This window comes from Pelobates fuscus, chromosome 8 (genome assembly GCF_036172605.1).
Source record: "Pelobates fuscus isolate aPelFus1 chromosome 8, aPelFus1.pri, whole genome shotgun sequence".
NCBI classification, from domain to species: Eukaryota; Metazoa; Chordata; class Amphibia; order Anura; family Pelobatidae; genus Pelobates; species Pelobates fuscus.
The window spans coordinates 160672124-160699308 of record NC_086324.1 but is presented as its reverse complement, the minus strand read 5'-3'; the positions used below and the strand labels follow the sequence as shown (position 1 = coordinate 160699308).

General features: G+C 49.0%; 1 protein-coding gene across 1 annotated transcript in view; it reads left to right on the top strand.

Annotated features, from left to right (window-relative positions):
* ADCY9 (adenylate cyclase 9) overlaps positions 1-5109 on the top strand; it is a 104348-nt gene extending 99239 nt beyond the window's left edge. The window contains exon 10 of the mRNA XM_063430558.1: positions 1488-5109. Coding sequence (XP_063286628.1) covers positions 1488-2562 — 1075 coding nt within the window. The 3' untranslated portion in view covers positions 2563-5109. The remainder of the gene's footprint in view (positions 1-1487) is intronic.
* The last annotated feature ends 22076 nt before the right edge of the window (positions 5110-27185 follow it).

The window sequence follows — 27185 nt, the reverse complement described above, 5'->3', positions numbered from 1 at the left end:
TCACTCAGTAATATTGTAGAATAGCAATGTATGCCTTCATTATTTAATTCCTGGTTTTACGTCACTCATTAATATTCCAAAAACCTATTATAAGTATATAAATGCATTATTACATCACTGTAATATATCCATGTATTATTACGTTACTGTATTATATCCCTGTATTATTACATCACTACAGTATATTATTTCCTAACATTATTACATCACCCAGGAATATTCCATAACTGTATTATATCCCTGTATTATGGCATCACTTATGACTAACCACTCTATTCTATAACATTTTTATTACATCACTCTATATTATTTCATTGCTGTATTCTATACCTACATTATTACATCACTGTATTATTTACTATGTATCCAATACCTACATTATTACTTCACTCAATATTATATTATTACATCACTGTGTTCTATACCTACATTATTACATCACTCTGTATTATTTAATCACTGTATCCAATACTTGCATTATTACGTCACTCAATATTATTACATCACTTAATATTATTGTATGTCACTATGTTTTATCACATCACACTGTTATATAACATCACTAACAAATCAAACAAATGTCCTTTTATCACTTCCTAATATCACTGGATGGTCCATGGAAAATGATGCTATCTGTGACAGGAGCATTCAGACTTTGGTGAATAAATATTGCTGTGTTTGTTTTTTATAGTCTATAGCTTCGGTTTTATAGTCTATAGCTTTTACTAACATCCATGTGGTTAATACCCAGGAGGTCCACCATAATAGGCTGATACGGCATCTTACCTGTATTCAAAATAACCCTGAGTCACATATAGGATAGGTATTGAGAATCACGGCTACTACCATCCATAATTGGAATATGCGAGGGAACAATGTTTTTTCAGTTACCTTTTATCAGCTACTTAAACCTGGAATGGATCATTCTAACGTTTATATATTTTAATTTGGCATCGTGATGGCTTCACTTAGGTTCTCTCCAAGCTTCTCTCCCTCTCTGACTCTGTAATGTTAAAAACACCATCTAGTCCCCCATGTGCCCTTAAATATAGTAAAATCTTACCTTTACTCCAGTCTGCTGGTGCTGGCTCGGCCCCCTTAGCTGACATCATCAGAAGTGGTGATGTCAGCCAATCACAATGGTTTCCCATAGGAAAGTATTGGATTGGCTGAGATTGTCAAGGAAGCCGATCAGGGGCAGAGCCAGCGGAATCCAAACACAGCCCTGGCCAATCAGCATCTCCTCACAGAGATGCATTGAATCAAAAACATCTCTATGAGCAAAGTTCAGTGTCTGCATGCAGAGGGTGGAGACACTGAATGTCAGTCACACTGTGCAGCACTGCCCCAGGAAGCATCTCTAGGCTTCCAATGAAGGTATCTCTAGGCTGTAATGTAAACACTGCATTTTCTCTGACAAAACCATGTTTAGTCAGGGAAGTGGAATGTCCTGAACAATGTTACTTAATTTTTCTTCTTTCTTTCAGGTCCTCCATGCCACCACACATCAGTATGCACCCTGATAGAAGGGGGAGCCCTTTCTCGCTCCTCGGCCAAGAGCTAGCTGTTGCCTATTTTCTCCTCCTCTTGCTGGTGTGGTTCCTGAACCGTGAGTTTGAGGTCAGCTACCGGCTTCATTACCATGGGGATGTGGAGGCTGACCTTCACCGCACTAAGATCCAAAGTATGCGAGACCAAGCAGACTGGCTCCTACGCAACATCATACCTTACCATGTGGCTGAGCAATTAAAGGTTTCTCAAAGCTACTCCAAGAACCACGATGATGCTGGAGTCATCTTTGCCAGCATTGTCAATTTCAGTGAATTCTATGAAGAGAACTATGAGGGTGGTAAGGAGTGCTATCGTGTGCTCAATGAACTGATCGGGGACTTTGATGAGCTTCTTAGCAAACCTCACTACTCCTGCATTGAGAAGATCAAGACCATTGGAGCTACCTACATGGCTGCCTCTGGACTAAACCCATCCCAATGCCAAGACAGCAACCAGCCTCACCGCCACTTACAGACACTATTTGAGTTTGCCAAGGAAATGATGAGTGTGGTGGACGATTTCAACAACAACATGCTTTGGTTCAACTTCAAGTTACGTATTGGCTTCAACCATGGACCGCTGACAGCTGGTGTGATTGGAACCACCAAGCTTCTCTATGACATTTGGGGTGACACCGTCAACATTGCTAGCAGAATGGACACTACAGGTGTTGAGTGTCGTATTCAGGCAAGTGAAGAAAGCTATAGAGTGCTGGTGAAAATGGGTTATGACTTTGATTACAGAGGAACAGTTAATGTAAAGGGAAAGGGTCAGATGAAAACATACCTATACCCTAAATGCACAGACAATGGAGGTTTAGTCCCTCACCATCAACTGTCCATCTCTCCTGACATTCGAGTACAGGTGGATGGAAGCATTGGGCGATCTCCAACAGATGAGATAAGCAGCCTTGTCACTGGAGGGAAGGGACAAGTGGAAGCTGGAAGTGGGGAGGCGGGACGCAGGAGAGAGAAGACAGAGGAAAGAGGCCGGGATGGAGGAGCACGGTGAGACAGGTGGAATGGAGAAGGACCAGACCATTTTGGGGGCCCCCCAGTGATGCAAGAGACTGGCAGCCCGAGCATTCATGCTCTTCACTATGCCAGCTCACAGACATTTTCATTTTGTACTAAGGACCGCTGCATCATGCCAGAACTCAGTCTTATTGTGATGTTGGCTTATGATGGCTGTCTACATGGATGGCTCTTTTCATTGTCCTTTGCTGCGGGCTGGCAGGTTGCTGTCTTCTGCATGCTCCTTATGAATCGTACATCATCTCTTGCAAAAGCATCGGAAGGGAGTTGAGGCAGTGATACGTGTCCTTACTCTGTTGTAGAAGCAGAGCCATGACTGGCTGTAAGGATACATCAGCCTGGCGGTTGGGCCTGCTCCCCACCCCAGTTTAGCTTGAAGGCCTCTCAAATGACTGTTGGCAAGAGCACCACTTGCTTTGTGTTGGATCCAGTCATGGTGTACTGCAGGCGAAGGCTTTGCATGTCCTTCTCTGCCAGTTTTACTTCTGGTGGTCACTACGGAAACTGGACAGATGTTTAAACTGCAAGACACATTTAGTTCCCTTTAACCCCAACTCATGCCTCCTCTTCTTGCACCTACCTTCAGCCATACTGAGGATTGAACAAAGTGCCTTCTGCTCTCTGGGGATTACTACCCCAAGTGAGAGAATAGTGACACCTTGACGCAATTCTCGCTACAACTTGCCAAAAGCATGCGCCTCTCTTGACTGCTACCTGCCCTGAGGAACAAGAAGTGTGTGAGAGGGGAAAGGGGAGGTCGGGTTGGAAAGCTTTCGTTAACCCTTTAAGGAACCAGTACAATGTATTGCTCGCCCCCTGATTCTAGAAGAGTTAATCTGAACAGGGTGTAGAGGTTTTCCTTCAGTACTTTCCTAAGACGATGAGATTGTAATGTGTTTTTAGTAACACTTTAGCTGCCTTCAATTGGTCCTATTAGCCTTTCCGTCCATCCCAAAGGATTTTTAAGGTGTAAGCAAAAATAAAATAAAAAATGTAAGAATCAAGAGTCTCTTAATATATATGTATATCCTCTTGATTGTTAAAACGCTCCTTTATATCCTAAAATATGTTTTAAACTTTGTTGCCATAGCTGAACAATGTATTATTTTACCTCTATCTCTGGTTTTATTGGGGGGAGTTGAAATCTTGTCTTCCAGGGCCTCTCTCTCACACACCGGGTCTATTTAAGCACATTGCTTGGTGATACTGAATGTTAAATGTTTGTTTACATACTAATAGAATAAATCCGGAAACTCTGGCAGGGTGAAGACCCTGGAAGACTACATTCTGCCCCCTTAGTATTAGATGGAATCTTGCAGTTCTCCTCTGTACTATACCCACTGTTGGAGAGTGGGCATTTTTGGTTTTCAGTGTGGTCACAAAGCGATCTCAACCCACAAAACCAGGATTATATGTGGCTCTCAACCTGGTAACACCACCGAAATTTGCACAAGTAAAGAAATGAGAAACTGTATTGGGGGAATGTGTTTGGATTGAGATTTGGTATATTTATACGCACACGTCAACCTGCATATACACAGTATACATATACCTGGGAACTGTCCGTGAGCTGATTCCGAGAATCTTCTCAGTATTAAATATCTAATAGCTCATCGCAGACAATCTAAGTGTTAAAAAAACGAACTCCTGGGGAACCCAAACCCCAGCAGCAGTAAATGTATCTTCAGTGAATGATCGCTAATTGAAGCAGGGATCTCGTCTGTGTCATATTTGTACGATAAACTTGTCTTGGGAGCTTTAAGTGTCATTAAATACGGTTATAATGTCATTCATAATACTCATTCACCCTAAGAATCTGTCCATTATCTCAAGAATCTAGTGAGAATCTGCCCTTTCACCTTGGTAACCTTGACTCTGCCCATTCACCTCTCGATCATGAGAATCTGCCAATTCAAAACGAATCCTAGAGACCCTTCCTATTCAACCTGGAAATCCTACCAGGTGCCCTGAATATTACCAATTTACCCTGAGAAGCTACAAATCTGCCTAAATACTAGGGAACAGGGGGGACACGTCTGAGTTCCCAGGTATGTGTGTAATTAATATGTATGTAAGGGTTTTCTATGTGTATGTATGTAAATGTATATAAAATAGAGTGTGCGTTTAGGGAATTTCTACTGTATCTGTCTCCCACATTTGTTGTATACTACATATAAATGTTAAATTTTGCCGTACATATGTGTTAGTATATTTATGCACGCAAACATGTATACCCATGGGTTTGTGCATATATACGTATTCATATGCACGTATATTTATTTACCTGTACATACATAAAAGCACACAGACAAATGTATGTACCTCTTCATTGTCATACATATTTGTGTATGTAAGTGTACATAGAGAGGCCGGCATTGCCGTGGGATACTTTGTATTGGATGTTAAGACGTTTTATCTCCTGAAAGACCACATATCTCTGAGAATTCCCCCTTCCTGCTGCGCAATATATTCTCTACTGCAGAGCATCCTGCAAAAGCCAAAATAAATTCATTGAGTAGTCAGAGATGTGGTGAGTGTGTGTTTGTGTCTCAGTGTTTCCAAATACACCAGGATCAGAACATACATTTTCCAACCTTCCTTAAAAAGAACGAAAATTAGAACCTGAGTGCATATCTCTGATGTGAAAGTGTCTTGTGACATTTACACTATATTTGGTATTGCCTTTATTATTATTTTTTTAAGTGATATATCATCCATTTGCTGGTGTCTAAACACAGGTATCAGAAGACATCCCTCTCACCTCCTCCTAATACACAGACACCGGGACACATCCCTCTCACCTCCTCCTAATACACAGACACCGGGACACATCCCTCTCACCTCCTCCTAATACACAGACACCGGGACACATCCCTCTCACCTCCTCCTAATACACAGACACCGGGACACATCCCTCTCACCTCCTAATACACAGACACCTAGACACAACCCTCTCACCTCCTCCTAATACACAGACACCGGGACACATCCCTCTCACCTCCTCCTAATACACAGACACCGGGACACATACCTCTCACCTCCTCCTAATACACAGACACCGGGACACATCCCTCTCACCTCCTAATACACAGACACCTAGACACATCCCTCTCACCTCCTAATACACAGACACCTAGACACATCCCTCTCACCTCCTCCTAACACACAGACACCGAGACACAACCCTCTCACCTCTTCCTAATACACAGACACCAGGACACATCCCTCTCACCTCCTGCTAATACACAGACACCGGGACACATCCCTCTCACCTCCTCCTAATAAACAGACACCGGGACACATCCCTCTCACCTCCTCCTAATACACAGACACCGGGACACATCCCTCTCACCTCCTCCTAATACACAGACACCGGGACACATCCCTCTCACCTCCTGCTAATATACAGACAACGGGACACATCCCTCTCACCTCCTCCTAATACACAGAAACCGGGACACATCCCTCTCACCTCCTCCTAATACACAGACACCGGGACACATCCCTCTCTCCTCCTAATACACAGACACCGGGACACATCCCTCTCACCTCCTCCTAATACACAGACACCGGGACACATCCCTCTTACCTCCTCCTAATACACAGACACTGGGACACATCCCTCTCACCTCCTCCTAATACACAGACACCGGGACACATCCCTCTCACCTCCTCCTAATACACAGACACCGGGACACATCCCTCTCATCTCCTCCTAATACACAGACACCGGGACACATCCCTCTCACCTCCTCCTAATACACAGACACCGGGACACATCCCTCTTACCTCCTCCTAATACACAGACACTGGGACACATCCCTCTCACCTCCTCCTAATACACAGACACCGGGACACATCCCTCTCACCTCCTCCTAATACACAGACACCAGGACACATCCCTCTCACCTCCTCCTAATATACAGACACCTAGACACAACCCTCTCACCTCCTCCTAATACACAGACACCGGGACACATCCCTCTCACCTCCTCCTAATACACAGACAGCGGGACACATCCCTCACACCTCCTAATACACAGACATCGGAACACATCCCTCTCACCTCCTCCTAATACACAGACACCAGGACACATCCCTCTCACCTTCTCCTAATACACAGACACCTAGACACATCCCTCTCACCTCCTAATACACAGACCCTGGGACACAACACTCTCACCTCCTCCTAATACACAGACACCGGGACACATCCCTCTCACCTCCTCCTAATACACAGACACCGGGACACATCCCTCTCACCTCCTAATACACAGACACCGGGACACATCCCTCTCGCCTCCTCCTAATACACAGACACTGGGACACATCCCTCTCACCTCCTAATACACAGACACCAGGACACATCCCTCTCTCCTCCTAATACACAGACACCGGGACACATCCCTCTCACCTCCTCCTAATACACAGACACCGGGACACATCCCTCTCACCTCCTCCTAATATACAGACACCAGGACACATCCCTCTCACCTCCTCCTAATACACAGACACCGGGACACAACCCTCTCACCTCCTCCTAATATACAGACACCTAGACACAACCCTCTCACCTCCTCCTAATACACAGACACCGGGACACATCCCTCTCATCTCCTCCTAATACACAGACAGCGGGACACATCCCTCACACCTCCTAATACACAGACACCGGGACACAACCCTCTCACCTCCTCCTAATACACAGACACCGGGACACATCCCTCTCACCTCCTCCTAATACACAGACATCGGAACAGATCCCTCTCACCTCCTCCTAATACACAGACACCGGGACACATCCCTCTCACCTCCTCCTAATACACAGACACCTAGACACATCCCTCTCACCTCCTAATACACAGACCCCGGGACACAACCCTCTCACCTCCTCCTAATACACAGACACTGGGACACATCCCTCTCACCTCCTAATACACAGACACCGGGACACATCCCTCTCGCCTCCTCCTAATACACAGACACTGGGACACATCCCTCTCTCCTCCTAATACACAGACACCGGCACACATCCCTCTCACCTCCTCCTAATACACAGACACCAGGACACATCCCTCTCACCTCCTAATATACAGACACCGGGACACATCCCTCTCACCTCCTCCTAATACACAGACACTGGGACACATCCCTCTCACCTCCTCCTAATACACAGGCCCCGGGACACATCGCTCTCACCTCCTCCTAATACACAGACACCGGGACACATCCCTCTCACCTCCTCCTAATACCCAGACACCGGGACACAACCCTCTCACCTCCTCCTAATACACAGACACCGGGACATATCTTTCTCACCTCCTCCTAATACACAGACACCGGGACACAACCCTCTCACCTCCTCCTAATACACAGACACTGGGACACATCCCTCTCACCTCCTCCTAATACACAGACACCGGGACACAACCCTCTCACCTCCTACTAATACACAGACACCGGGACACATCCCTCTCACTTCCTCCTAATACACAGACACCGGGACACATCCCTCTCACCTCCTCCTAATACACAGACACCGGGACACATCCCTCTCACCTCCTCCTAATACACAGACACCGGGACACATCCCTCTCACCTCCTAATACACAGACACCGGGACACATCCCTCTCACCTCCTAATACACAGACACCGGGACACATCCCTCTCACCTCCTGCTAATAGACAGACACCGGGACACATCCCTCTCACCTCCGCCTAATACACAGACACCGGGACACATCCCTCTCACCTCCTCCTAATATACAGACAACGGGACACATCCCTCTCACCTCCTCCTAATACACAGAAACCGGGACACATCCCTCTCACCTCCTCCTAATACACAGACACCGGGACACAACCCTCTCACCTCCTCCTAATACACAGACACCGGGACACAACCCTCTCACCTCCTCCTAATACACAGACACCGGGACACATCCCTCTCACCTCCTAATACACAGACACCGGGACACAACCCTCTCACCTCCTCCTAATACACAGACACCGGGACGCATCCCTCTCACCTCCTCCTAATACACAGACACCGGGACACATCCTCCTCACCTCCTCCTAATACACAGACACCGGGACACATCCCTCTCACCTCCTCTTAATACACAGACACTGGGACAAAGCCCTCTCACCTCCTCTTAATACACAAACACCGGGACACATCCCTCTCACCTCCTAATACACAGACACCGGGACACATCCCTCTCGCCTCCTCCTAATACACAGACACTGGGACACATCCCTCTCTCCTCCTAATACACAGACACCGGCACACATCCCTCTCACCTCCTCCTAATACACAGACACCAGGACACATCCCTCTCACCTCCTAATATACAGACACCGGGACACATCCCTCTCACCTCCTCCTAATACACAGACACTGGGACACATCCCTCTCACCTCCTCCTAATACACAGGCCCCGGGACACATCGCTCTCACCTCCTCCTAATACACAGACACCGGGACACATCCCTCTCACCTCCTCCTAATACCCAGACACCGGGACACAACCCTCTCACCTCCTCCTAATACACAGACACCGGGACATATCTTTCTCACCTCCTCCTAATACACAGACACCGGGACACAACCCTCTCACCTCCTCCTAATACACAGAAACCGGGACACATCCCTCTCACCTCCTCCTAATACACAGACACCGGGACACAACCCTCTCACCTCCTCCTAATACACAGACACCGGGACACATCCTCCTCACCTCCTCCTAATACACAGACACCGGGACACATCCCTCTCACCTCCTCTTAATACACAGACACTGGGACAAAGCCCTCTCACCTCCTCTTAATACACAGACACCGGGACACATCCCTCTCACCTCCTAATACACAGACACCGGGACACATCCCTCTCGCCTCCTCCTAATACACAGACACTGGGACACATCCCTCTCTCCTCCTAATACACAGACACCGGCACACATCCCTCTCACCTCCTCCTAATACACAGACACCAGGACACATCCCTCTCACCTCCTAATATACAGACACCGGGACACATCCCCCTCTCTCCTCCTCATACACAGACACTGGGACACATCCCTCTCACCTCCTCCTAATACACAGACACCGGGACACATCCCTCTCACCTCCTCCTAATACCCAGACACCGGGACACAACCCTCTCACCTCCTCCTAATACACAGACACCGGGACATATCTTTCTCACCTCCTCCTAATACACAGACACCGGGACACAACCCTCTCACCTCCTCCTAATACACAGACACTGGGACACATCCCTCTCACCTCCTCCTAATACACAGACACCGGGACACAACCCTCTCACCTCCTCCTAATACACAGACACCGGGACACATCCCTCTCACTTCCTCCTAATACACAGACACCGGGACACATCCCTCTCACCTCCTCCTAATACACAGACACCGGGACACATCCCTCTCACCTCCTCCTAATACACAGACACCGGGACACATCCCTCTCACCTCCTACTACACAGACACCGGGACACATCCCTCTCACCTCCTAATACACAGACACCGGGACACATCCCTCTCACCTCCTGCTAATAGACAGACACCGGGACACATCCCTCTCACCTCCGCCTAATACACAGACACCGGGACACATCCCTCTCACCTCCTCCTAATATACAGACAACGGGACACATCCCTCTCACCTCCTCCTAATACACAGAAACCGGGACACATCCCTCTCACCTCCTCCTAATACACAGACACCGGGACACAACCCTCTCACCTCCTCCTAATACACAGACACCGGGACACAACCCTCTCACCTCCTCCTAATACACAGACACCGGGACACATCCCTCTCACCTCCTAATACACAGACACCGGGACACAACCCTCTCACCTCCTCCTAATACACAGACACCGGGACACAACCCTCTCACCTCCTCCTAATACACAGACACCGGGACACATCCCTCTTACCTCCTCCTAATACACAGACACCAGGACACATCCCTCTCACGTCCTCCTAATACACAGACACATCCCTCTCACCTCCTCCTAATACACAAACACCGGGATACATCCCTCTCACCTCCTAATACACAGACACCGTGACATATCCCTCTCACCTCCTAATACACAGACACTAGGACACATCCCTCTCACCTCCTCCTAATACACAGACACCGGGACACATCCCTCTCACCTCCTCCTAATACACAGACACCGGGACAAAGCCCTCTCACCTCCTCTTAATACACAGACACCGGGACGCATCCCTCTCACCTCCTCCTAATACACAGACACCGGGACACATCCTCCTCACCTCCTCCTAATACACAGACACCGGGACACATCCCTCTCACCTCCTCTTAATACACAGACACCGGGACAAAGCCCTCTCACCTCCTCTTAATACACAGACACCGGGACACATCCCTCTCACCTCCTCTTAATACATAGACACCGGGACACATCCCTCTCACCTCCTCCTAATACACAGACACCAAGACACATCCCTCTTACCTTCTCCTAATACACAAACACCGGGACACAACCCTCTCACCTCTTCCTAATACACAGACACCAGGACACATCCCTCTCACCTCCTGCTAATACACAGACACCGGGACACATCCCTCTCACCTCCTCCTAATACACAGACACCGGGACACATCCCTCTCACCTCCTAATACACAGACACCGGGACACATCCCTCTCACCTCCTCCTAATACACAGACACCGGGACACATCCCTCTCACCTCCTGCTAATACACAGACACCGGGACACATCCCTCTCACCTCCTCCTAATACACAGACACCGGGACACATCCCTCTCACCTCCTCCTAATACACAGACACCAAGACACATCCCTCTTACCTTCTCCTAATACACAGACACCGGGACACAACCCTCTCACCTCTTCCTAATACACAGACACCGGGACACATCCCTCTCACCTCCTCCTAATACACAGACACCGGGACACATCCCTCTCACCTCCTCCTAATACACAGACACCAAGACACAACCCTCTCACCTCTTCCTAATACACAGACACCGGGACACAACCCTCTCACCTCTTCCTAATACACAGACACCGGGACACATCCCTCTCACCTCCTAATACACCGACACCGGGACACATCCCTCTCACCTCCTAATACACAGACACCGGGACACATCCCTCTCACCTCCTGCTAATACACAGACACCGGGACACATCCCTCTCACCTCCTCCTAATACACAGACACCGGGACACATCCCTCTCACCTCCTCCTAATATACAGACAACGGGACAAATCCCTCTCACCTCCTCCTAATACACAGAAACCGGGACACATCCCTCTCACCTCCTCCTAATACACAGGCACCGGGACACAACCCTCTCACCTCCTCCTAATACACAGACACCGGGACACAACCCTCTCACCTCCTCCTAATACACAGACACCGGGACACATCCCTCTCACCTCCTAATACACAGACACCGGGACACAACCCTCTCACCTCCTCCTAATACACAGACACCGGGACACAACCCTCTCACCTCCTCCTAATACACAGACACCGGGACACATCCCTCTCACCTCCTCCTAATACACAGACACCGGGACACATCCCTCTCACCTCCTCCTAATACACAGACACATCCCTCTCACCTCCTCCTAATACACAAACACCGGGATACATCCCTCTCACCTCCTAATACACAGACACCGTGACATATCCCTCTCACCTCCTAATACACAGACACTAGGACACATCCCTCTCACCTCCTCCGAATACACAGACACCGGGACAAAGCCCTCTCGCCTCCTCTTAATACACAGACACCGGGACGCATCCCTCTCACCTCCTCCTAATACACAGACACCGGGACACATCCTCCTCACCTCCTCCTAATACACAGACACCGGGACACATCCCTCTCACCTCCTCTTAATACAAAGACACCGGGACAAAGCCCTCTCACCTCCTCTTAATACACAGACACCGGGACACATCCCTCTCACCTCCTCCTAATACACAGACACCAAGACACATCCCTCTTACCTTCTCCTAATACACAGACACCGGGACACAACCCTCTCACCTCTTCCTAATACACAGACACCAGGACACATCCCTCTCACCTCCTGCTAATACACAGACACCGGGACACATCCCTCTCACCTCCTCCTAATAAACAGACACCGGGACACATCCCTCTCACCTCCTAATACACAGACACCGGGACACATCCCTCTCACCTCCTGCTAATATACAGACAACGGGACACATCCCTCTCACCTCCTCCTAATACACAGACACCGGGACACATCCCTCTCACCTCCTGCTAATATACAGACAACGGGACACATCCCTCTCACCTCCTCCTAATACACAGAAACCGGGACACATCCCTCTCACTTCCTCCTAATACACAGACACCGGGACACAACCCTCTCACCTCCTCTTAATACACAGACACCGGGACACAACCCTCTCACCTCCTCCTAATACACAGACACCGGGACACATCCCTCTCACCTCCTAATACACAGACACCGGGACACAACCCTCTCACCTCCTCCTAATACACAGACACATCCCTCTCACCTCCTCCTAATACACAGACACCAGGACACATCCCTCTCACCTCCTCCTAATACACAGACACATCCCTCTCACCTCCTCCTAATACACAGACACCGGGATACATCCCTCTCACCTCCTAATACACAGACACCGTGACATATCCCTCTCACCTCCTAATACACAGACACTAGGACACATCCCTCTCACCTCCTCCTAATACACAGACACCGGGACACATCCCTCTCACCTCCTCCTAATACACAGACACCGGGACAATGCCCTCTCACCTCCTCTTAATACACAGACACCGGGACGCATCCCTCTCACCTCCTCCTAATACACAGACACCGGGACACATCCTCCTCACCTCCTCCTAATACACAGACACCGGGACACATCCCTCTCACCTCCTCTTAATACACAGACACCGGGACAAAGCCCTCTCACCTCCTCTTAATACACAGACACCGGGACACATCCCTCTCACCTCCTCTTAATACACAGACACCGGGACACATCCCTCTCACCTCCTCCTAATACACAGACACCAAGACACATCCCTCTTACCTTCTCCTAATACACAGACACCGGGACACAACCCTCTCACCTCTTCCTAATACACAGACACCGGGACACATCCCTCTCACCTCCTCCTAATACACAGACACCGGGACACAACCCTCTTACCTCCTCCTAATACACAGAAACCAGGACACATCCCTCTTACCTCCTCCTAATACACAGACACCGGGACACATCCCTCTCACCTCCTCATACACAGACACCGAGACACATCCCTCTCACCTCCTCCTAATACACAGACACCAGGACACATCCCTCTCACTTCCTCCTAATACACAGACACCAGGACACATCCCTCTCACCTCCTCCTAATACACAGACACCGGGACACATCCCTCTCACCTCCTCATACACAGACACCGAGACACATACCTCTCACCTCCTCCTAATACACAGACACTGGGACACATCCCTCTCACCTCCTCCTAATACACAGACACTGGGACACATCCCTCTCACCTCCTCCTAATACACAGACACCGGGACACATCCCTCTCACCTCCTCCTAATACACAGACACCGAGACACATCCCTCTCACCTCCTCCGAATACACAGACACCAAGACACATCCCTCTTACCTTCTCCTAATACACAGACACCGGGACACAACCCTCTCACCTCTTCCTAATACACAGACACCGGGACACATCCCTCTCACCTCCTCCTAATACACAGAAACCGGGACACATCCCTCTCACCTCCTCCTAATACACAGACACCGGGACACATCCCTCTCACCTCCTAATACACAGACACCGGGACACATCCCTCTCACCTCCTCTTAATACACAGACACCGGGACACATCCCTCTCACCTCCTACTAATACACAGACACAGAGACACATCCCTCTCACCTCCTAATACACAGACACCGGGACACATCCCTCTCACCTCCTACTACACAGACACCGGGACACATCCCTCTCACCTCCTAATACACAGACACCGGGACACATCCCTCTCACCTCCGCCTAATACACAGACACCGGGACACATCCCTCTCACCTCCTCCTAATACACAGACACCGGGACACAACCCTCTCACCTCCTCCTAATACACAGACACCAAGACACATCCCTCTTACCTTCTCCTAATACACAGACACCGGGACACAACCCTCTCACCTCTTCCTAATAAACAGACACCGGGACACATCCCTCTCACCTCCTCCTAATACACAGACACCGGGACACATCCCTCTCACCTCCTCCTAATACACAGACACCAAGACACAACCCTCTCACCTCTTCCTAATACACAGACACCGGGACACAACCCTCTCACCTCTTCCTAATACACAGACACCGGGACACATCCCTCTCACCTCCTAATACACCGACACCGGGACACATCCCTCTCACCTCCTAATACACAGACACCGGGACACATCCCTCTCACCTCCTGCTAATACACAGACACCGGGACACATCCCTCTCACCTCCTCCTAATACACAGACACCGGGACACATCCCTCTCACCTCCTCCTAATATACAGACAACGGGACAAATCCCTCTCACCTCCTCCTAATACACAGAAACCGGGACACATCCCTCTCACCTCCTCCTAATACACAGGCACCGGGACACAACCCTCTCACCTCCTCCTAATACACAGACACCGGGACACAACCCTCTCACCTCCTCCTAATACACAGACACCGGGACACATCCCTCTCACCTCCTAATACACAGACACCGGGACACAACCCTCTCACCTCCTCCTAATACACAGACACCGGGACACAACCCTCTCACCTCCTCCTAATACACAGACACCGGGACACATCCCTCTCACCTCCTCCTAATACACAGACACCGGGACACATCCCTCTCACCTCCTCCTAATACACAGACACATCCCTCTCACCTCCTCCTAATACACAAACACCGGGATACATCCCTCTCACCTCCTAATACACAGACACCGTGACATATCCCTCTCACCTCCTAATACACAGACACTAGGACACATCCCTCTCACCTCCTCCGAATACACAGACACCGGGACAAAGCCCTCTCACCTCCTCTTAATACACAGACACCGGGACGCATCCCTCTCACCTCCTCCTAATACACAGACACCGGGACACATCCTCCTCACCTCCTCCTAATACACAGACACCGGGACACATCCCTCTCACCTCCTCTTAATACAAAGACACCGGGACACATCCCTCTCACCTCCTCTTAATACAAAGACACCGGGACAAAGCCCTCTCACCTCCTCTTAATACACAGACACATCCCTCTCACCTCCTCCTAATACACAGACACCAAGACACATCCCTCTTACCTTCTCCTAATACACAGACACCAGGACACAACCCTCTCACCTCTTCCTAATACACAGACACCAGGACACATCCCTCTCACCTCCTGCTAATACACAGACACCGGGACACATCCCTCTCACCTCCTCCTAATAAACAGACACCGGGACACATCCCTCTCACCTCCTAATACACAGACACCGGGACACATCCCTCTCACCTCCTCCTAATACACAGACACCGGGACACATCCCTCTCACCTCCTGCTAATACACAGACACCGGGACACATCCCTCTCACCTCCTGCTAATATACAGACAACGGGACACATCCCTCTCACCTCCTCCTAATACACAGAAACCGGGACACATCCCTCTCACCTCCTCCTAATACACAGACACCGGGACACAACCCTCTCACCTCCTCTTAATACACAGACACCGGGACACAACCCTCTCACCTCCTCCTAATACACAGACACCGGGACACATCCCTCTCACCTCCTAATACACAGACACCGGGACACAACCCTCTCACCTCCTCCTAATACACAGACACATCCCTCTCACCTCCTCCTAATACACAGACACCAGGACACATCCCTCTCACCTCCTCCTAATACACAGACACATCCCTCTCACCTCCTCCTAATACACAGACACCGGGATACATCCCTCTCACCTCCTAATACACAGACACCGTGACATATCCCTCTCACCTCCTAATACACAGACACTAGGACACATCCCTCTCACCTCCTCCTAATACACAGACACCGGGACAATGCCCTCTCACCTCCTCTTAATACACAGACACCGGGACGCATCCCTCTCACCTCCTCCTAATACACAGACACCGGGACACATCCTCCTCACCTCCTCCTAATACACAGACACCGGGACACATCCCTCTCACCTCCTCTTAATACACAGACACCGGGACACATCCCTCTCACCTCCTCTTAATACACAGACACCGGGACACATCCCTCTCACCTCCTCCTAATACACAGACACCAAGACACATCCCTCTTACCTTCTCCTAATACACAGACACCGGGACACAACCCTCTCACCTCTTCCTAATACACAGACACCAGGACACATCCCTCTCACCTCCTGCTAATACAAAGACACCGGGACACATCCCTCTCACCTCCTCCTAATACACAGACACCGGGACACAACCCTCTTACCTCCTCCTAATACACAGAAACCAGGACACATCCCTCTTACCTCCTCCTAATACACAGACACCGGGACACATCCCTCTCACCTCCTCATACACAGACACCGAGACACATCCCTCTCACCTCCTCCTAATACACAGACACCAGGACACATCCCTCTCACTTCCTCCTAATACACAGACACCGGGACACATCCCTCTCACCTCCTCCTAATACACAGACACCGGGACACATCCCTCTCACATCCTCATACACAGACACCGAGACACATACCTCTCACCTCCTCCTAATACACAGACACTGGGACACATCCCTCTCACCTCCTCCTAATACACAGACACTGGGACACATCCCTCTCACCTCCTCCTAATACACAGACACCGGGACACATCCCTCTCACCTCCTCCTAATACACAGACACCGAGACACATCCCTCTCACCTCCTCCGAATACACAGACACCAAGACACATCCCTCTTACCTTCTCCTAATACACAGACACCGGGACACAACCCTCTCACCTCTTCCTAATACACAGACACCGGGACACATCCCTCTCACCTCCTCCTAATACACAGACACCGGGACACATCCCTCTCACCTCCTCCTAATACACAGACACCGGGACACATCCCTCTCACCTCCTAATACACAGACACCGGGACACATCCCTCTCACCTCCTCTTAATACACAGACACCGGGACACATCCCTCTCACCTCCTACTAATACACAGACACAGAGACACATCCCTCTCACCTCCTAATACACAGACACCGGGACACATCCCTCTCACCTCCTACTACACAGACACCGGGACACATCCCTCTCACCTCCTAATACACAGACACCGGGACACATCCCTCTCACCTCCTCCTAATACACAGACACCGGGACACATCACTCTCACCTCCTCCTAATACACAGACACCGGGACACAACCCTCTCACCTCCTCCTAATACACAGACACCGGGACACATCCCTCTCACCTCCTCCTAATACACAGACACCGAGACACATCCCTCTCACCTCCTCCGAATACACAGACACCAAGACACATCCCTCTTACCTTCTCCTAATACACAGACACCGGGACACAACCCTCTCACCTCTTCCTAATACACAGACACCGGGACACATCCCTCTCACCTCCTCCTAATACACAGACACCGGGACACATCCCTCTCACCTCCTCCTAATACACAGACACCGGGACACATCCCTCTCACCTCCTAATACACAGACACCGGGACACATCCCTCTCACCTCCTCTTAATACACAGACACCGGGACACATCCCTCTCACCTCCTACTAATACACAGACACATCCCTCTCACCTCCTAATACACAGACACCGGGACACATCCCTCTCACCTCCTCCTAATACACAGACACCAAGACACATCCCTCTTACCTTCTCCTAATACACAGACACCGGGACACATCCCTCTCACCTCCTAATACACAGACACCGGGACACATCCCTCTCACCTCCTCTTAATACACAGACACCGGGACAAAGCCCTCTCACCTCCTCTTAATACACAGACACCGGGACACATCCCTCTCACCTCCTCTTAATACATAGACACCGGGACACATCCCTCTCACCTCCTCCTAATACACAGACACCGGGACACATCCCTCTCACCTCCTAATACACAGACACCGGGACACATCCCTCTCACCTCCTCCTAATACACAGACACCGGGACACATCCCTCTCACCTCCTGCTAATACACAGACACCGGGACACATTCCTCTCACCTCCTCCTAATACACAGACACCGGGACACATCCCTCTCACCTCCTCCTAATACACAGACACCAAGACACATCCCTCTTACCTTCTCCTAATACACAGACACCGGGACACAACCCTCTCACCTCTTCCTAATACACAGACACCGGGACACATCCCTCTCACCTCCTCCTAATACACAGACACCGGGACACATCCCTCTCACCTCCTCCTAATACACAGACACCAAGACACATCCCTCTTACCTTCTCCTAATACACAGACACCGGGACACAACCCTCTCACCTCTTCCTAATACACAGACACCGGGACACATCCCTCTCACCTCCTAATACACCGACACCGGGACACATCCCTCTCACCTCCTAATACACAGACACCGGGACACATCCCTCTCACCTCCTGCTAATACACAGACACCGGGACACATCCCTCTCACCTCCTCCTAATACACAGACACCGGGACACATCCCTCTCACCTCCTCCTAATATACAGACAACGGGACAAATCCCTCTCACCTTCTCCTAATACACAGACACCGGGACACATCCCTCTCACCTCCTCCTAATACACAGACACCGGGACACAACCCTCTCACCTCCTCCTAATACACAGACACCGGGACACATCCCTCTCACCTCCTCCTAATACACAGACACCGGGACACATCCCTCTCACCTCCTCCTAATACACAGACACCGGGACACATCCCTCTCACCTCCTGCTAATATACAGACAACGGGACACATCCCTCTCACCTCCTCCTAATACACAGAAACCGGGACACATCCCTCTCACCTCCTCCTAATACACAGACACCGGGACACAACCCTCTCACCTCCTCCTAATACACAGACACCGGGACACATCCCTCTCACCTCCTAATACACAGACACCGGGACACAACCCTCTCACCTCCTCCTAATACACAGACACCGGGACACATCCCTCTCACCTCCTCCTAATACACAGACACCAGGACACATCCCTCTCACCTCCTCCTAATACACAGACACATCCCTCTCACCTCCTCCTAATACACAGACACCGGGATACATCCCTCTCACCTCCTAATACACAGACACCGTGACATATCCCTCTCACCTCCTAATACACAGACACTAGGACACATCCCTCTCACCTCCTCCTAATACACAGACACCGGGACACATCCCTCTCACCTCCTCCTAATACACAGACACCGGGACAAAGCCCTCTCACCTCCTCTTAATACACAGACACCGGGACGCATCCCTCTCACCTCCTCCTAATACACAGACACCGGGACACATCCTCCTCACCTCCTCCTAATACACAGACACCGGGACACATCCCTCTCACCTCCTCTTAATACACAGACACCGGGACAAAGCCCTCTCACCTCCTCTTAATACACAGACACCGGGACACATCCCTCTCACCTCCTCTTAATACACAGACACCGGGACACATCCCTCTCACCTCCTCCTAATACACAGACACCAAGACACATCCCTCTTACCTTCTCCTAATACACAGACACCGGGACACAACCCTCTCACCTCTTCCTAATACACAGACACCAGGACACATCCCTCTCACCTCCTGCTAATACACAGACACCGGGACACATCCCTCTCACCTCCTCCTAATACACAGACACCGGTACACAACCCTCTTACCTCCTCCTAATACACAGAAACCAGGACACATCCCTCTTACCTCCTCCTAATACACAGACACCGGGACACATCCCTCTCACCTCCTCATACACAGACACCGAGACACATCCCTCTTACCTCCTCCTAATACACAGACACCAGGACACATCCCTCTCACTTCCTCCTAATACACAGACACCAGGACACATCCCTCTCACCTCCTCCTAATACACAGACACCGGGACACATCCCTCTCACCTCCTCATACACAGACACCGAGACACATACCTCTCACCTCCTCCTAATACACAGACACTGGGACACATCCCTCTCACCTCCTCCTAATACACAGACACTGGGACACATCCCTCTCACCTCCTCCTAATACACAGACACCGGGACACATCCCTCTCACCTCCTCCTAATACACAGACACCGAGACACATCCCTCTCACCTCCTCCGAATACACAGACACCGGGACACATCCCTCTCACCTCCTCATACACAGACACCGAGACACATCCCTCTTACCTTCTCCTAATACACAGACACCGGGACACAACCCTCTCACCTCTTCCTAATACACAGACACCGGGACACATCCCTCTCACCTCCTCCTAATACACAGACACCGGGACACATCCCTCTCACCTCCTCCTAATACACAGACACCGGGACACATCCCTCTCACCTCCTAATACACAGACACCGGGACACATCCCTCTCACCTCCTCTTAATACACAGACACCGGGACACATCCCTCTCACCTCCTACTAATACACAGACACCAAGACACATCCCTCTTACCTTCTCCTAATACACAGACACCAGACACATCCCTCTCACCTCCTAATACACAGACACCGGGACACATCCCTCTCACCTCCTCCTAATACACAGACACCGGGACACATCTCTCTCACCTCCTCCTAATACACAGACACCGAGACACATCCCTCTCACCTCCTCCTAATACACAGACACAGGGACACATCCCTCTCACCTCCTCCTAATACACAGACCCCGGGACACATCCCTCTCACCTCCTCCTAATACACAGACCCCGGGACACATCCCTCTCACCTCCTCCTAATACACAGACACCGGGACACAACCCTCTCACCTCCTCCTAATACACAGACACCGGGACACATCCCTCTCACCTCCTCCTAATACACAGACACCGGGACACATCCCTCTCACCTCCTCCTAATACACAGACACCGGGACACATCCCTCTCACCTCCTCCTAATAACAGACACCGGGACACATCCCTCTCACCTTCTCCTAATACACAGACACCGGGACACATCCCTCTCACCTCCTCCTAATACACAGACACCGAGACACATCCCTCTCACCTCCTCCTAATATACAGACACCGGAACACATCCCTCTCACCTCCTCCTAATACACAGGCACCAGGACACATCCCTCTCACCTCATCCTAATACACAGACATCGGGACACATCCCTCTCACCGCCTCCTAATACACAGACACTGGGACACATCCCTCTCACCTCCTCCTAATACACAGACACCGGAACACATCCCTCTCACCTCCTCCGAATACACAGACACCGAGACACATCCCTCTCACCTCCTAATACACAGACACCGGGACACATCCCTCTCACCTCCTCCGAATATACAGACACCGGAACACATCCCTCTCACCTCCTCCGAATACACAGACACCAGGACACAACCCTCTCACCTCCTAATACACCGACACCGGGACACATCCCTCTCACCTCCTCCTAATACACAGACACCGGGACACATCCCTCTCACCGCCTCCTAATACACAGACACTGGGACACATCCCTCTCACCTCCTCCTAATACACAGACACCGGAACACATCCCTCTCACCTCCTCCGAATACACAGACACCGAGACACATCCCTCTCACCTCCTAATACACAGACACCGGGACACATCCCTCTCACCTCCTCCGAATATACAGACACCGGAACACATCCCTCTCACCTCCTCCGAATACACAGACACCAGGACACAACCCTCTCACCTCCTAATACACCGACACCGGGACACATCCCTCTCACCTCCTCCTAATACACAGACACCGGGACACATCCCTCTCACCTCCTCCTAATACACAGACACCGGGACACATCCCTCTTACCTCCTCCTAATATACAGACACCGGAACACATCCCTCTCACCTCCTAATACACAGACACCGGGACACATCCCTCTTACCTCCTCCTAATATACAGACACCGGGACACATCCCTCTCACCTCCTCATACACAGACACCGGGACACATCCCTCTTACCTCCTCCTAATATACAGACACCGGAACACATCCCTCTCACCTCCTAATACACAGACATCGGGACACATCCCTCTTAGCTTCTTTTTAAAACAAAATGGCAGAAACCCCACCTTATATTTCAGGACACTATTGGGTAACATAAATATCACAGTGTGCAATTATAAAGTATGCATTACTTGCTTATATATGTCCCTGATCAAAGTGACAGTGTGGCAATCGTACTCTGATATCAGGATACTTTGATCCCACCCCACATTTTTGTCAGTGATATATTTTTTTCTCTTTCCTTGTTCCTGCAGCAGTAATACATTGTGGCCACTAGTAGTCTCTCTTGTATCACATATAGTCCATGTAAACTAGAATTGTCGTCACAATAAGCAGACACATGATTGTGTGTACCAATAGCATTAGACTGGTTAAAACACACTAGTAGCCATATGGTGCATCCATTTTCTTGAAGGATAAAAAAAAAAAAGCCATTGCTCCAGTATTTTGGAATTCTGTGTGGTTTTCATGGTTAATGACAGATTCATGAAATTGTTTTTTTTTTAGTCTGTACAGACACAGAAAAACTCAGGTTCTATATATAAAGGGGGCATTTATATATTTTGATAAACTGTAGGTCAGATTGTTTATAGGTGTTCGCAGAGCCCAGAGATGGCATTATTTTACCCTAATATACATGTTAGTATTATAAATATTTAATATTACATTTATTTATTTTTAAATGGGGTTAGGGTTCCTTTAATTTTAGGGCAAAACAACAGGGCATACATTTCCTGGTCTGCCTGTTATTGATGGGAGTTATATTTAATTCAGCCCCTCTACCACCAGTCAGAAGCTGTGGAGAGAGAGTCACACCATTTGTCTCCTCAAGCCCTCTCCTGGTCCATCCTTAACAGTGAGGGTACTGACATAGTAAATAAGTCCCCTTTCTGCCTGAGATTTGGGGGCCTTTAACTGCACAGTGTTGGCCTCATCTTGCAATATGGTTTGTAATGCTGGGTGTGAGTTTGCCTCTTACTATTGGAGTAAATACAAGATAATTGTTTTAATTTTTTTTTAAGAATGTGAGAATTCAAAGTGAATTTTAAATTTTAAGCCAAACTTGATGCATCCCTGACCTACATAATTTTTCCATTTCTTCTATTTGGGCTTTAAATTTGAAATTCACTTTGAATATATTTGGAATTCTCACTTCGGTGAATAACCCTAACAGTGTGCTGTCAGGCTCCTTGCCATATGGGAGATAGAACCAGTGTCTTGTCTGTTCGAGCCGAGAACAATGTGCCCGTGATGGAAATAGAAGATACATAACAGAGAACAGTATTGTGGGAAAATAATGGCATTGAGGGGTTCTGGAACATGCAGGATAATTCACTAAAGGGACAATTAGGAGTGAATTCGAAGTGAATTTCAAGTTTAAGGCCAAAGTAGCTGATCTGGAATAGCAGATTTTTTCTAGTACAACTACTTTAACCTAAAGTTTGGGATTCACTTTGAATTTTTACTGTATTTAATAACTCTGACTGATAATAAATCATGAAACGAAAGGCCAAGTGGTTTATAAATCTATCCAGAACCTTGGAATGGCTTTAATTTCCCAGGTAACTGTTACCAAAAAGTCGCTAGTCTCCAAAATAACCGTTGCTGACCTTAGCAAGTGTCTGAATCCTACCAGCTAAATCTCTCAATTAGTGACTGGGAATTATAGTCAAAAAGTATGGTTAACGGCTGCCATAGAGTATAATGGAAGCCGTAAAATAGCTGATTGAGCTCTGCCAGGTGCCACTATCCTTCAGGAAATGTGCCCTCTTCTAGAACCTCTATTAAATATAATATAATCCAGGAGAACGCCTAGGATGTACCCAGTCTCCCAGACCCCCCTTGTTGGCCACAGGTCCCCAAGCTCCTAGCAACACCCCTAAATATGTCCCTACCTCCTATCCCTCAAACTAATAATTGTGTAGGGGGTACCAAAAATTCTAAAATAAACCAATAAAACTATTATATTATGCTGTGGTCCGGGTTGTGTTGGTGTTACTATGGTATTATATTGTTACATGCAATTTTATTTTCTCGTTTTTTTTCCCCTCAGGGTTTTCACAATGGTAATCACTATACGAGGATGGCTATTAGTTACAGTAGACGTTAAAAAATAGCCATAAGGCTAGAACGTGTAGTTAATTTGTAGTCACTAATAACTGCTGGATGTTTTAACAAAAGCTAGATATTTACTAAAAAGTTGTAAACAAGTCCTTGGTTGGGATTCAGGTTTAAAGGAACACAAATATATATCTATTCCTGACAGTATAGTGTTGGACTATCTTTTAGGGTCTCCGGCTCCCCTCTCTGTGGAGAAATAAAGTGATTAAACTCATCTTTTCTCCCTAGCTGCGCTGGTCTCACCGCTGCCTGCCCCAACTTGACCCTGCCTCCATGGCCACTGTGCGGTTTTACCCCAGGAAGCACCTCTAGTGTCCATCTGAAGGGGGGCCACTTCAGGTGTTCCTAGGCTGTAATGTAAACACTGCTTTTTCTCTGAACCGGCAGCGTTTACGTTTAAAAGCTTGCAGGGACAGGCTATAGCCCCCAAAACTACTACATTAAGTTGACTATAGTGCACCCTAAAATTGAGGGAAATCATAGTTATACCTTACAATTAAGAGGATAAAAAGGTAATCATTTTCTCCAAATTATTGTGTTTGGATTGAAAATAACCCAGTCTTTTCAATATTTTTCAATAAAATTCAGAGCTCCGGAAGTATTTTTATATGGAACGTTGATGGACATAGTGAGATTAGTATCACATACAACTACAGACCTTCTAAGAGTTGTAAACCAGGTATGTTTTACACATGAACGATACATTCTAACATACATTATATTTCTGGGGGTAGGAGACACCGCATTAAAACCATTTAAAAATACAGAAAAATACGCAAGCACATTGATTTCCACTAACGAGTTTCACTTCCTCATAATCTTTCAGAACATGTCTAAGGTATGGCTGAGAGTTTGGGTTTAGAGTGTTGGTAAATTAAATTTTTTTTGTCAAACCTCTTTAAAACTTTTTAAAAGAAACAGAGGAACTGCAGTAATAGTCTCCACCTGCCAAATTACCATTGTCCCTTTAATCTAATGACTACATTTCCCACAACCACCACAGGGCAAAGAACTTAATCTGTTGGCATACAGTTTATCCACACTAAAATCTCAAGAAGAGACAAAACCGGTGTTTCTTAAAGCAAAAAACTACATTATTGGGGCGGAGCCTAGCTGCGAAGCGGAGAGGTCGCATGGCGCCGAAGCTCCGGAGAAATCCTTACAGTTTTAGTAATCTCAGACCAGCAAAACCCTTTAAAAACGGCACAAAAACCGACAAGAGGTGGCAGACCAGACATGGGTCGGAAGTCTAAAAAGCCGAAACCGGAGCAGCAAGGACATAACCACGATATCGGGGCAATGTGGAGGCAAGCGCTCGGAGCACCAGGGCCCAAGATGGCCGCCCTAGCCGACACGTACTCTGACTTCTCCGATGACATCTCCCTCGAGGAGGACGAGCTCGTTATGCCAAAACCACCGGCTGCTACTACCAAACCCCACAGCCCAGACGGGGAGCCGATCACAACCTCGGTATTAAAGTCTCTGCTGGCCAACCTACAGTCCACGCTACAAGGGGACATAGCCACCCTTCGGGTGGAGTTGCAAGGCATAAACTCGAGGATGGGAGCCATGGAAGTCTCCTCAGCAGCTCACAGCACGAGTATCACCTCCATGCAGAAGGAGATTACGCACCTACAAAAACAAAATGCAGAATTTGAACGGCGGTTCGCCGCTGTAGAGGATGAACGCCGAGCGAACAACATAAAAGTAAGGGGAATCCCCGAGGACATACCTGCCGAGGAGATACCGCACTATACACGCAGGCTACTGGCTGAACTACTCTCACCGAAAGCAGCCAAAGCCATCCAACTCGACGGCACATTCAGGATCCCGAAACCGGCCAGAGCCCCAGCGACGGCCACTCGAGACCTGATAATTCGTTTTCAACACAGAAAGGACAGGGCCGCAACCCTAGCAGCGACCAGAAACCGGGCACAACTCACGTTTGAAGGCCATACCCTGTCTTTCTATGCGGATCTTACAGGAGGCACGCTGGCCTGGAGGGGGTCGTTAAAACCCTTCACCACGATACTCAGACAAAGGGACATACCATACAGGTGGCGCCCCGACCGCTCCCTCCTAATCCAGAAGGGCGAAGATAAGCATGTGGTCC